This window comes from Lytechinus variegatus, chromosome 2 (assembly GCF_018143015.1).
Source record: "Lytechinus variegatus isolate NC3 chromosome 2, Lvar_3.0, whole genome shotgun sequence".
NCBI lineage: Eukaryota > Metazoa > Echinodermata > Echinoidea > Temnopleuroida > Toxopneustidae > Lytechinus > Lytechinus variegatus.
Window position 1 is genome coordinate 35,792,500 of NC_054741.1, and position 13,294 is coordinate 35,805,793.

General features: G+C 38.1%; 1 protein-coding gene across 1 annotated transcript; it reads left to right on the forward strand.

Annotated features, from left to right (window-relative positions):
- The first annotated feature begins 417 nt into the window (after positions 1 to 417).
- On the forward strand, positions 418 to 1,530 carry LOC121406791 (muscarinic acetylcholine receptor M5-like). Its single transcript, XM_041597662.1, has one exon. It carries the CDS (start codon positions 418 to 420, stop codon positions 1,528 to 1,530), a length of 1,113 nt encoding a protein of 370 aa, XP_041453596.1.
- Positions 1,531 to 13,294: the final 11,764 nt, after the last annotated feature.

A 13,294-nucleotide genomic window follows, 5' to 3' on the forward strand; every position in this document is an offset into this window, starting at 1 on the left:
GAGAAAGTATACAAATGTGTGAAGATATACATGTACAACATGTCTCTGTGGTCTAGTGGTTAAGGCACTGGCGTTCAGCTGATGCATGGCAGCTTTTATTTTGTCCTTCAGGACCACGATAAAAAACAGCCATTGTGCTGATACATGTATTTTTCCTGAATAAATATTTTTAAATGATAATAAATTATGTGTCTCACCATCGTATTTTAATTCAATAGTCACGCAACTTGTGTTTTCGCGTCATTCCTTTACTTGCAGAATTTCGTGAATAAAGTGGCCATGGAAGAAACAACAAACATCCCTCTTGGCCAAGTTGGCTGGTTCGGTGATACGACTATGCCAGCTTCTACACTATGGCATTTTCACCCATCCCCTAATTCGATTGTTATTTTCTGCGTCCAACTTTTGTTGTCCGTGATGACCGTCGGCATGAACCTGTTGATTATGAGGGCGTTTTATATCGACAAACGGTTACGTACATACTCCAACCAATACATCCTCAACATCACAATCTCTGATCTCCTAGTGGGGTTCGTTATGGCCATTCGATGCTCAATTATCCTGTACGACACATGGATCTTTGGGGACGCCCTCGGAATCATATTTGTTGGTGTCCAGAATATAGTTCTTGGAGTATCAGTCCTTGGAGTTATTGCTATTTGCTTGGACCGTTACGTCGCGACACATCACCCGATTCGCCACTTCCAACGTAAGAAAAAGAGAATAGCATACATGGTTAACGCCATTATCTGGATGGTGTCATTGGCCTTTTGGTTACCAATGGCGGTGATCTGGGACTTTGTCCAACCACCTCCACCGAAGGATGGAAACGACCCCTTTGCTCCTAATTACGGTTATTACATTTACTCTACTGTGGCGCTTGCAGTTTGTAGATTGGCAATTCCATTTATCGTCATCGCAACCCTTTATCTGAAGATTTATATCCGAGTAAAAGGATCGGGAAGCAAGTATCTGTCAGATAGATTCGAGTTAAAGACAAAAGAGGAAACAAGGGAAACAAGAGGAAATACCGTGGCGACGATACAATGTCCACTAACTATAAATGCAAAGAACTACGTGGCGAACGACAACGCAGTCGACGATGCCAAAGATATATACAGCCGGAAAGCTTCTTCAAGAGGACAACCTTTTACGTTAAATGATACCGCCGTTCTGCGACAAAACAATGTCCAATCGAGTTCAGTTAACCAACTAGAAAAACCAGGCGACGCCATATCAATGCCATCGCGTTCAAAAGGCTTCTCCAGAAGCCGAAAAGATCGCCTTTCCACTCGTGACAACCACAAGATCATGCGGACACTCACCTTCATCACGGCTGCCTTTTTCATTACTTGGCTACCCATTAGTATTAATGTTGTTTATACCTATGGGGCGTCCAACAATGTGGTCTTTACTGAAATTTCCCGCTGGGTGACTTACCTCAACAGCCTTATTAACCCGATCTCCTATGCTTTGGCTCAGCCTATTTTTCGTGAAAACATTCTAAGGATTCTGAAATTTCGACGATAGCAAATAAGATCAGCCACATCAAAACCAACAATAAGTTCTCAAGAAATATTATTATATAGTAAAAATACTGAATTGATCTTCAAAAAGCCAAATTAGGGAATTAGCATACCTGATTTTTCTTGTTCAAGCTGTTAAAATTTGAAGTTGTAAAGTTGAATAAAAGACAAGATATAGTGGATTTTTTACACTATAATTTGCGAACTGCGGTGTCCACATCTCACACTTGAGAGGACCCTGAACGTCAAAACTTGTTTCATCCTGCTTTTTAGTATTTTTTTTTTGAGAAATATTTTTAGGTTTATTGTTGATCAATTATGACAAAGCTTAAGTATTTTTTTTAAGCTTAAAAATATTTTTCAAAATCGTTGATGTTGGGTTTGGGAGTGTCTGTTATCCAATCTTCTTTCCGCATGCTTAAAGAGAAATGCCAGTAGTTGCAATAAACCTGATTTCATGAGAAAGTCTGTAAAACCAGGCTTAATTGTCAGTATATCATCGAGGATCTAGATCTGGTACAGTTACATAAACTGAACTTTGTAAAATCTTGAAATCTACGCCGAAAAATATTCACACTGAAGATCACCAACACAGATAGGCACACGTGGGACAGTGGATTATTATTGCTGGAATAAAGACCCGACGGAAGTGACCAAATCCGCGCTTATTTTGCTTATTTCTCAGCAATTACACAATTTCTTCCAGAATCCTTTGGCACATATTTTTTATTCATACAAACAGACACTTAGGTTGTCATTATATTAGATTCTGTAAAAAGTCATTTTGAGATCGTTACCAATACTGGAATTTATCTTTAAATTGGATGGCGTATGATGGGGGTGGTCTTCTTCGGCTACAGTATATACCCCTATATGTTAGCAAACACTGTATATTTGGTGACTGGTAGGCCTATCGTGTTTTCTGAAAACCATAATTTTTATCACAAATTTCCTTCGAGGAGATATCCACCATGAAAAAAGTTTGGGATTAAAGAAATAAGAAAATTGAATTATATTAGTGAACATGATAAACGTTTAGTGAATAACATCATTGTGACTGTGACATCCCCAATCGCCTTATAAAAGGCAACATAAAATCTATAAATTGGCATTTATTTAGAGCGTTTTGAAAAATGTTCATATGCGCATGCAATGTAATGTACATGTATCATCAGAATATTTAAGATTATATTTGGTAAGATGCCATCTGGTCTACACCCACTTTGTCTACTTTCGGTTTGGTCTCATCCCACATGTTCTAATCCGAGTTTGCTTTTCAACCAAATCATCTGGTAATCATATATGTATATAGGTTATGTTATAGTATTGGAACTAGGTTTAGGGACTTGCTTTTTTTTACAAGCTCTGCTTTTCTTGGCAAGTCCCTCCGTTCAGATAATTTATCTTCAATATTTGTTATGAAATGTTATAGAACTGTATATATTATAGGTTTTCCCGTCCAATTTCATCAGAGTTGCAATTAAATTAATGAAAGGACGTTCAAATTCGAAATATTTCGTCCACCCTCTGCACACATAGTTCATTTTCATTCATTTAGTATTCAATTCCGTTCTATATCATTCCTTTGAATTTTGTAGAAATTCAATTTAGAGAGAAATTCGTTCAAATTAATGGCCCTAAGGTGTCATTTAATTTCGCGACGACGAGCTGATCGTTTAATTTCGCCTAAAACACCATTTTCAATTTCATTTATCGGCACACATAATTGCACTTTAAACTTCCAAATTCAGATAACATGTTTTTGTATTCATTTTTTTCCCAAACTTTGCCCTTTCTATTTTTTGCGGATTTTTTCAGTTAGAATAATTTTATTCCATTATGCTTGATAAAGACGTAATTCATGTAACACTTATAGGATATGGTTGTAAACGCTTATTCTTTTAGTGATTGATGAGTTGGTGCAGGGGCGGATCCAGGATTTCCCAAAAGGGGGGCACATTTTCTGGAGGAATATGACGAGCAAAAAAAGAAGGTTTTTAACCAAAGAATAAGAGTAATTGTGCCTCTCAAGGGGGGGGGGGCACGAGTTGGCTGTGCCCCCCACCCCTGGATCCGCCATTGAGTGGGTGGATGACCTAGTATGCCATTGGTAGGTATTTTTTCTTCATCATCTTGTTCTCTTTTATTTTACATAATTGTATATAATTTAAATCGTTTTGGGGAAGGGATGGGTATCATGGTATTGACCACAGTCTATAGTTATGAAAGTGGAACAAAAACGAGTTGTTTTTCCGATGATGGTCTGTCAAATGTAAAATTCAGTAAAATTTTTAACATCCAATTTAGGAGTAAAACCCATTTCCATAATTATACAAAAGAAGTAAAAACAACAACAACAACGAAAAACACTGTCCATATCCTGTAAGTGATTGCATATTAATGATTTTGAATTCCTAAACGTTCGCAAGGAAGGTACCGGTGCGAATTTGAAAACACTACTCAGTTATTTTAATTTGTTCGTTCTTTATAAATGTTTAAATGAGATAACAATGAAATTGCGTGCCATTAGAATTAAATTAAGTATTTGGCTATTTAAATGCTGATCTCATAGGTCATTCAAATTAGTTGCAAATTAAAGTATTAAATCATTAAATCGGTTGAAATTTTGACGAAATTGGACGGGAAAACCTATATTTTGAGTATGTATTATTTCAAACATGTATTTACACTTTTATTTGGATTATATCATTTGTTTGAACGGAAATAAAGAAATTTAAATTATTCGATAGGAGCAGCCCATGTACCACATGGCTCATTTGCAGTTATAATATTTGGATGGCCGCGATGTGTTTAATAATTCACATGGCCCTGGAATTCTGGTAGGTCTGGCAAATTGAAGAAATGTAAGGAAAATTACCAACATTTTGCGCTAAAACCCTTCTTTTCTTTTTGCTTGTCAAATTTCTTGGGACCCAAAAGACCTTCATTTTTTGTAGGGGACTTTTTTTTTGCTTGTCAAATTTCCTGGGAGAAAAACGACCTTTATTTTCTAATTTACTTCAGTACCCCCAGCTACTTTAAAGAGTGAAGCTGGTGAAGAATTTAGATTTATTGAAAGTGTTAGGGATGTTTTCCTCTTTTGTCATGTTTCTAATCCTACAAAATTTCGATTCAATTCTAGACCAAATGTCCTTGATTTGATCTTTACGAGTGAAGAAGGCATGGTTGCCAATCTAGAACATTGTAGCCCTTTACATGCTTTAGGACTCAGTGATAATTCTGTCTTGGAATTTGATTTGCTTTGTCATGCTGATTGTTATTCAAGTGAAACAAAAAACAGTTTGTGTATGATAAAGGTAACTATAGAGGAATAGTATGAGAGAGAAACTAAGTACCGTACATTGGGAAGACAAACTTTCAGCTATGAATGATGTCGATCAGCAGCAGTCTCATGTTTTGGGTATAATTGATGAAGCTGATGATGAGTTTATTCCTTCTGTAGTACATGAGATAAACATGCATTGGCAAAGGAAGTGATTTCCCAGTGGATTGTGACACCTTGAAATTGATTAAAGGACAAGTCCACCCCCAAAAAAACTTGATTCGAATAAAAAGAGAAAAATTCCACAAGCATAACACTGAAAATTTCATCAAAATCGGATGTAAAATAAGAAAGTTATGGCATTTAAAGTTTCGATTCATTTCACCAAACAGATATATGGTCGGTATGCAAATGAGGAACTGATGACATCACTCACCTACTATTTCTTTTGTATTTTATTATATGAAATATTTTTATTTCTCATCATTGTCATGTGAAATGAAGTTTCATTCCTCCCTGAACACGTGGAATTCCATTAGTTTAACGTTTTGTGCTTCAGGCAAAGTAATCCTAATCGTCAAATTCGTAAAAATTGAAATATTATATAATTCAAAAAATAAAAAAGAAAAGAAAAAGTGATTGAGTGACATCATCGACTCTCTCATTTGGATGTAACTGGTTCGTTCATATAACTATTTTGTTGAAAATAAGTGAAACTTTGAAATGTCATAACTTTCTTATTTTACATCCGATTTTGATTAAATTTTCAGCATTTCATGTGCTTGTCTGATTTTCTCTATTGATTCAAATCAACATTTTTCTTAGGTGGACTTGACTTTTAAGGAAAAGCACAGAGCCTGGGAAAGATATACGTAGCCTACCAGTATTAGGAATAAAACTGTAGAACAGAAGAAAACTTATCGGCTAATACAATCAGAAATAGTGCGAAGGCATGCAGCGACAAGACATTGTAAAAAAATGATTCAAACATCGCGAAAGAAGTAAAGTATCATCCAAAAATTCTGGCAGAATGAAAAATTCAAGGCAAAAGTAAAAAGTGGAATACCACCACTGTACCAGGATGGTACTGGAAGTAGTAAAACATTGACAGAATCAAATGTAGGGAAATCATATGCACGAAGACAGTTTTCTGGCGTCTTTACTATAGATCCTGATGGACCTCTCCCATCTGTTCTGCATGATGATGTTCCTATTTTAGGCACAATGATTATTACTGAAGAATGTGTATTAAAGAAATTAGAAAATCTTAATGTATCAAAATCACCAGGTCCAGATGGGTCACATCCCTGTGTCTTGCGTGAATTGGCTCCAGGTCTTGCAAAACATTTGAGCAGTAGCGGACCGTGATCCGGAGGAGACAAAGCATTGGGGGGGGGGGGCACTGCATTGTTTGTGAACAATGCCGTGCCCCCCCAATGCCTTGTCTCCTCGGGGTCACGGTCCGCCACTGCATTTGAATATCATTTACTCAAACTCTCTTACATCAGGCGTAGTACCAAATGTGTGGAAAATGTAAGTGCAGTGGTGCAGTGTTCAAAAAGGGTGATCGTAAACTCACTTCAAACTACAGGCCAATAAGTTTTACATGTATTGTATGCAAAGTCATGGAGTCTATATCCTATGGGATGAGATATATGAGGATGTAAAGGAGCAACAAACTTCTCAGTGCAACACAATTTGAATTAGTATCCGACCGATCCATAACGGTGCACAATATGTTGGAGGCGCAGGTGATGTCATCTACCTAGATTTCATGAAGTCCCGCACCAGAGGATTTTAGCCTAAGTGGATCGAGGGATTTGGCATATCTAAGCTCATATGTAAGTGGGTCAAGTCATTTCTTGTTGGTCAACAACACCATTCTTGTCAGAACACATTCTTGTAAATGGTGTGTTCTCTGACTGGGCCGATGTAACCAGCGGAATACCGCAAGGGAGCGTCCTCGGACCCCTGCTTTTTGTAATGTACATCAATTATCTGCCAGACCAGATTTCGTCAAGTAATATTTATTTAGACGACACTGATATCTATACAAGCATGTAAAAATGACAATGATGTTGACTTATTACAAGCAGACTTAGATCGTCTTCTTTCATGGTCTGACAAGTGGCTATTAAAGTTCCACCCAGATAAATGTTGTGTACTCACAATTGGAAAAATGATGATTTTAATAACTGTACACTAACACATGATACATGTAATGACACACATAATTTGATACAAGTAAAGATTTAGGACTGATAGTTGACACAAAACTTAGTTTTTGCCAGCACTGTCAGTCAAAGATAAATAAAGCCAATAGGCTAATGAAACAAGTATAACATTTGTTTATCTTCACAGGGAGAACTTTTTACTCCTGTACCAAGCATTGATTAGACCTTATTTGGAGTATGCTCATGCAGTGTGGAGTCCATACTTAAAAAAACATATTCAAACACTAGCAAAAGGCCACTAAATTGGCACCTGAGATAAAGAAACTTCCATACGAACAAAAATTGATTCACCTAATACTTCCTACGTTGACATATCGCCGCGCGAGAGGAGATTATGATACAAGTTATTTCACAGGTATGGCCAGGAGGTAGTCCCAGATTTGGTTCAGGTGCACGGGCTTACCAGAAGTCATAACAAAATAATTGTACATTTCGAGGTCAGTCACTAACAAACGTAATAATTTTTTTTTACATAAGAAAGGAATGTGATGAATTAGTTAATGCACCCAGTGTCCACAGCATTTAACATGCAGTAAGGACTTGATAAGTATTGGAGATGTGAACCAGTTTGACGCCGACCTACTAGGACATGATCCGGCCAACCTAAAGAGAAGAAATTTGGAGCTGAGTACAGAGTCTTAAGGACGTTCAGTATCCCCATAGGTATATGTACATCGGCGCTGGCGCGTTGTGGAGCGTTGTGACCAAGTGGATTTGTATTCTGACTTTAAACGGAGGGTCGTGGGTTCGAATTTCCTTCAACAAGGAATTAATCCACATTGTGCTACACTCAACCAAGGTGAGGAATTTATTCCTTGAAATGCAACAGCGCTGTAAAAGGATGCTGGGCTAAAGCTAGGGTAATAATATCCAAGTCCCCAGTGGATAAGTCTTCGGACTTTAAAACAGAGGGTCGTGGCTTCGAATCCCGGCCATGGCGTAATTTCCTTCGGCAAGAAATTCATCCACATTGTGCTGCACTCGACCCAAGTGAGGTAAATGAATACCTGGCAGGAATTTATTCCTTGAAATGCCACCGCGCTGTAAAAAGGCTGCGGGGCTTAAGCCTGGGGTGGTATTCTGGAACACTGTCATAACTTTTGTCATAAATTTTGTAATTTCTCTCCGAGATGTGACACCGCTATGATTGTTGCAAATCGGTATTCTGAACATTGTCTTTTCTATGTCATATCTCTCAAAGTTCCCGCCAATCTTTTTGGAAGCAAACCAATAAAAATCATCGTTAGTTCCCAGTGGGAGCCCTTCTAGCCAATAGGAAGGCCCCGTGGCAGGTAGGGCGTATCCCCCAAACAGTTGCTGGCATCGCGCAACTATGCGTATATTGATGCACTTAATTACAAAGAGAGACAGGGAGCTTTGAAGGATTCTAGAGGAGAGGTAAAAAAAAGGAAAACAGAGAAAAAAGGAGGAATAAGTAAGTAGGGCCTAATTCATTTTTAATTAGCATGAAAAAATAGTTTTGAAAATTGTCATGGATGATGAGTGAAAGTAATACCACTATCTAATCTTAATAATATCATTATTTGCTTGACATTTAGTCATTTAGACGAAATTTATTTAGACCATGCACATTTTGGCATGTATCCTTATTTCTTTTAGAATATACATGTATATCACTTGCATTGCACAGAATGACGACTGTACTTAGTTTCTATCATATCCTACATAAATGAAATCCTGTATTCTGATTGGATTAAATAGCATCATGTGACCAGACATATTCTCAGCATTTTGCGATGATGTTGAATATGAAACGACAATCGAAAAATTATTATACAACTCCAAAGAATATTCTGTAATCTGATTGGTGTACTTAAAATGCAAAAATAAAGTGAACGAAATAGGATTAATTTTATTAACATTCAAAGTGACATACACTCTTAAAAATGCGTGGTTAAAAAACGACCAAAACGTGGTCGTTTTTGACCACGCACGCGTCGTCAACTATGCACACGTCACGCACGTGGTTGAATTGACCACGCAGCAAGTGGTTGCCCAAAATGACCACGAAGCGTGGTTATAACTTTAACCCCAAACGTGGTTCTGTCCTAACCACGTTGCGTGGTCACATTTTCGTGACCACGCATGACCACGCACGCGTCGTCAACTATGCACACGTCACGCACGTGGTCAAATTGACCACGCCTCGAGTGGTTACCGAAAATGACCACGAAGCGTGGTTATACATTTTTGTGACCACGCACGCGTCGTCAACTATGCACACGTCACGCACGTGGTCAAATTGACCACGCCTCGAGTGGTTACAGAAAATGACCACGAAGCGTGGTTATACATTTTTGTGACCACGCATGACCACGCACGCGTCGTCAACTATGCACACGTCACGCACGTGGTCAAATTGACCACGCCTCGAGTGGTTACCGAAAATGACCACGTAACGTGGTTATCATTTTAATAACTCCAAACGTGGTTCTGTCCTAACCACGTTGCGTGGCTATTAGATAACCCTTCGGACGTGGTCATTATTCCTAACCACGAAACGTGGTCGTAACGTGGCCATTCCGCAGCCCTGCTTTAGCCACGAAAACATGGTTATTTATGACAATGTGGATAACAAATGACATACATGCACACGAAATCAAGTGAAATTCAACAATTTGCATATATTCTTATAAATAATGGCAAAACAATCAACAAATGGTGTCTTAAGCTTGCATTATTATGGGGCAAGTTGGGATGACATTGAAATAATTGCAATGATTAAGGCAGGAATTAATGATATCTGTTTTACCCAATCGTGCATCCCCCATATCCTTCACAATTCAAATCACATGTACAAGTATAGAAACAAATTATGTCGATCCAATATTCCCATTATGAAATAGAACAAAGCTTCAATGCAAAACTCAATTAATATTAATACATTTTCAGCAAATTGATAAAATATATCAAATCGAATGAAACGACTACATACAAAAAACAAGAGCCCAGAGTGGCTAGGACCTACCCCGAGATTCTCACAATACATTATAAAAACATTATTCCAACATATATTGTGAATATTTGTAAAAACATTTTATTAACATTTGATTTATGTATTAACCAAAACAACGTTAAATGGGTAGTTCAACTTTGGTAGAGAAGGCTCTGGACAACTCACATCTTTAGCGAGGCAACAAAAAACTGAGTTGCAAATTTCAAGGAAAATTCAATTTTAATGACAGAACAAAATTTATTTTGTCAGAACAGTTCATAAATAGCTGAAATACTGATAAATGTATCCCCAATCGTAATAAATCTGGGCCCTAAGATTTATAAGGCTTTAAAAAAATAAGAACAAATGCTTTAACTATTTGAACATTTTCTAAGAGGTTTTAAAAGTTGTTGATTACTATTATTTAATCATAATTGAAGAAAAAATCAAATGTATAATTTTGTATCAAAACAAAGTTTAAAAAATCTTTTTGGATAGCGCTGTCTTGTATTTTAATGGTTCTTTTAAATGATAACATGCTGGTCACATAATCTTATGTAATTTTCTATACTTTTGCAGCATAATACTAAGTTTGTAATGTTATTTTGCAGGTTTTGATTACTAAAACTTGGCCACACAACAGCTGTACTACCCCTTGAAATAAATCAATGTCATATAGATTCCATCTTTACTTCAAATTTTATGTTGTCCCTTCTCCTATGCGATTGCCTAGCCCTAGCCCTATTGTAATTTCCTAACATACAATATTTTCATTGCAATTCATTTCCAAACATAAATGCGAAGAATTTACAATTATTGATTTCTTTGACAAAACAAGTGAGTACAAAGAAACCTCGCATATGTCGAAGTCCTCAGGACTGAGAAAAATGCATCAACACAGCCGAAACTCAACTCCTTACTTCGGCAAATCCAATTTTATTTAACATGTATATACATAAGTAAAAATCGGGACTTTTCTTTTGCGAGGTTTTCGACTTTACCGACTTCGACACATCCGAGGTTTACTGTGTCTAATATAACAGACTTCTATAAATATTAAAAAGTGAACATTACATATAACCAGCAATGACCTGTCAGCTGTAAGAGCTAATTCTCAATCCAGAAATAGAATGTAAACATGTTCAACATAGCATACATTATACACAAATTGTAAACAACAATTGTATCTCATCATAGTCATAGCAATTTGAAATACAACTGAGTCCTTTTGTGATCCACAACTGAGTCCAACTCACCAGGTCCAAAAATTCACAGCTTAGTCCTAGATCTCTAGTCCTAGTCCTCGACATCACCATCAGTCTAACCAGCATGACCAGGTCCAGGGCTTGGGCGTCACGAAATGGATATCAACATATTCCAAAACCAGCACAGGAAATGATGAAAACTCCACTCATCTAGGTCTAGACCAGGTCCAAGACAAATGGTCCAGAAATGTAGTCTACAGTTTCCATCAATATAGATCCACAAACAAGTTTAGACTGGTCCAAATAACAATTGCTCGAAAAGAAAACAATAAGAGCACAGCAAAGCGTCCAAATATCAATAATATTGAACCAGTTTGCACTCACTACACTAGAACATGTTCAGCTCTCGTCTTTAGCTCCAAAGCGATAGATCTCCCCAAGATCCCAGTAAGTTACTGACTGTTATCTAACTGCAAAATTCGTCCAAACGCACGTTATCGATAAAACATGCCATCAGCCAATAATCAGGTCTAACGTTACGCGTCGGCTCCCCCAAGGACAAGCTAACGAGCGTTCATCCTCAGTCCGTACAAATAGGCCTAGTACAAGTGCTCACGAATCACGGTCCTCAATCATCCGACGTCGAAACAGCGGAAGATCCGGCAACTCAGTCCAGACTACACTCTACAGTCTACACTAGTCCAGGTTTCACTTCAGCAAACCACAGTTCACTCCTACTTCCATCAGAAGCCTAAACAAAACTGTGAGAGTTCCCTTCCGAGTCCGATCGTGTGACCTCAAATCGATCAGCGATCCAATGCCCGTATAGGCCTACAGCCTAGCTAGCCCGATCCCACATCCGGTCCAGCTTCACAATACACATACGCATTCCAGTCCAGCAGACGGTCCATTCCTCCAACGCTTCCGGTAACCCCGTCAAATGTCCAGTATTTCACATTTCTGACATGAGTTCAGTTCTGCTCGCTGCCACCATGTAATATTACGTTGGTGGAACACTGTATATCACTGAGATGGACAAATGAATGATTGAACTCTCAATTATCAAGTTTATTTAACAACGACTCGGAGCACGTAGTTCTTACATCGTGGTTTCATGTCGCGTAGCCAAGCAACCCGTAGCAACCACTTAGCAACCACGCGCACGTGCATTAACATATATTATAGAATGGATGAGAAAATCCCCGCAATCTGATTGGTTGAGAGCTATGCAAGAATTTTTACTGGGCTGCACGAACGATATCCCGATAATCAAAACGATATCCACTGTAAACAAGCTATCGCCCGAAAAGGTCATTGTGATGTCATCGCGCATGTACTGTTACGCTTGTTTACGTCAAAATTTTGAATTTTCGATCAAGGCAGAATGAATCAAATAAAGGATGCAAAATGATCTGTAAGTACAAATCTGGTACCGTAATTGTCATTGGTATTAAAACTGCCCGCGTACTTGTTAGTTGAGAAGTCCAGACATACGATCTAATGTTAGATCTACTGCCCTGAGCTGTGAACAGCCAAATTAATTCTCCACTGCACTGCAGGCCCAGGCAGCTGCAAGCGCTGGCCCCCGGCGCGGCCCGGGCATACACACAGCTAAATTGGAGGTCGGAGGCTGCCTCAAGATCTTGTCAATGCGAAGCTGTATTTGGCATTTTGGGTATAATAATGCCTTTGTGCCAACATATTATGCAGTTAAGCCCATATTTATGTTGTCCAGGGTTATCAAAGTGTCTGCATTACATTTTGGAATTTTCATGCATCCGGTAAATAAATCATGCGTCCGGTAAAAAAAATCATGCGTCCGGTAAATTTTTTCATGCGTCCGGTAAATTCAATTTACCGGACGCATGAAATTATCATGCATCCGGTAAATCATTAATTTTTGTATTTTATTCAATAAATTTTTTCCATTCTATAAAACAGATGATGCATGGGTTTCTTTCGTGGGTCAGTGGAACTGTGTGCACGCGGTAACTTTGGCATTATGGTCTAAACCCACTCGGCTGCGCCTCGTGGGTTAAACCATGCCAAAGTTACCTTGTGCACACAGTTCCTACTGACCCACTCTAACC

What these genes read in the sequence shown, in the direction of transcription:
- LOC121406791 (XM_041597662.1), top strand. Translation starts at nt 418, where the DNA reads ATGACCGTCGGCATGAACCTGTTGATTATGAGGGCGTTTTATATCGAC.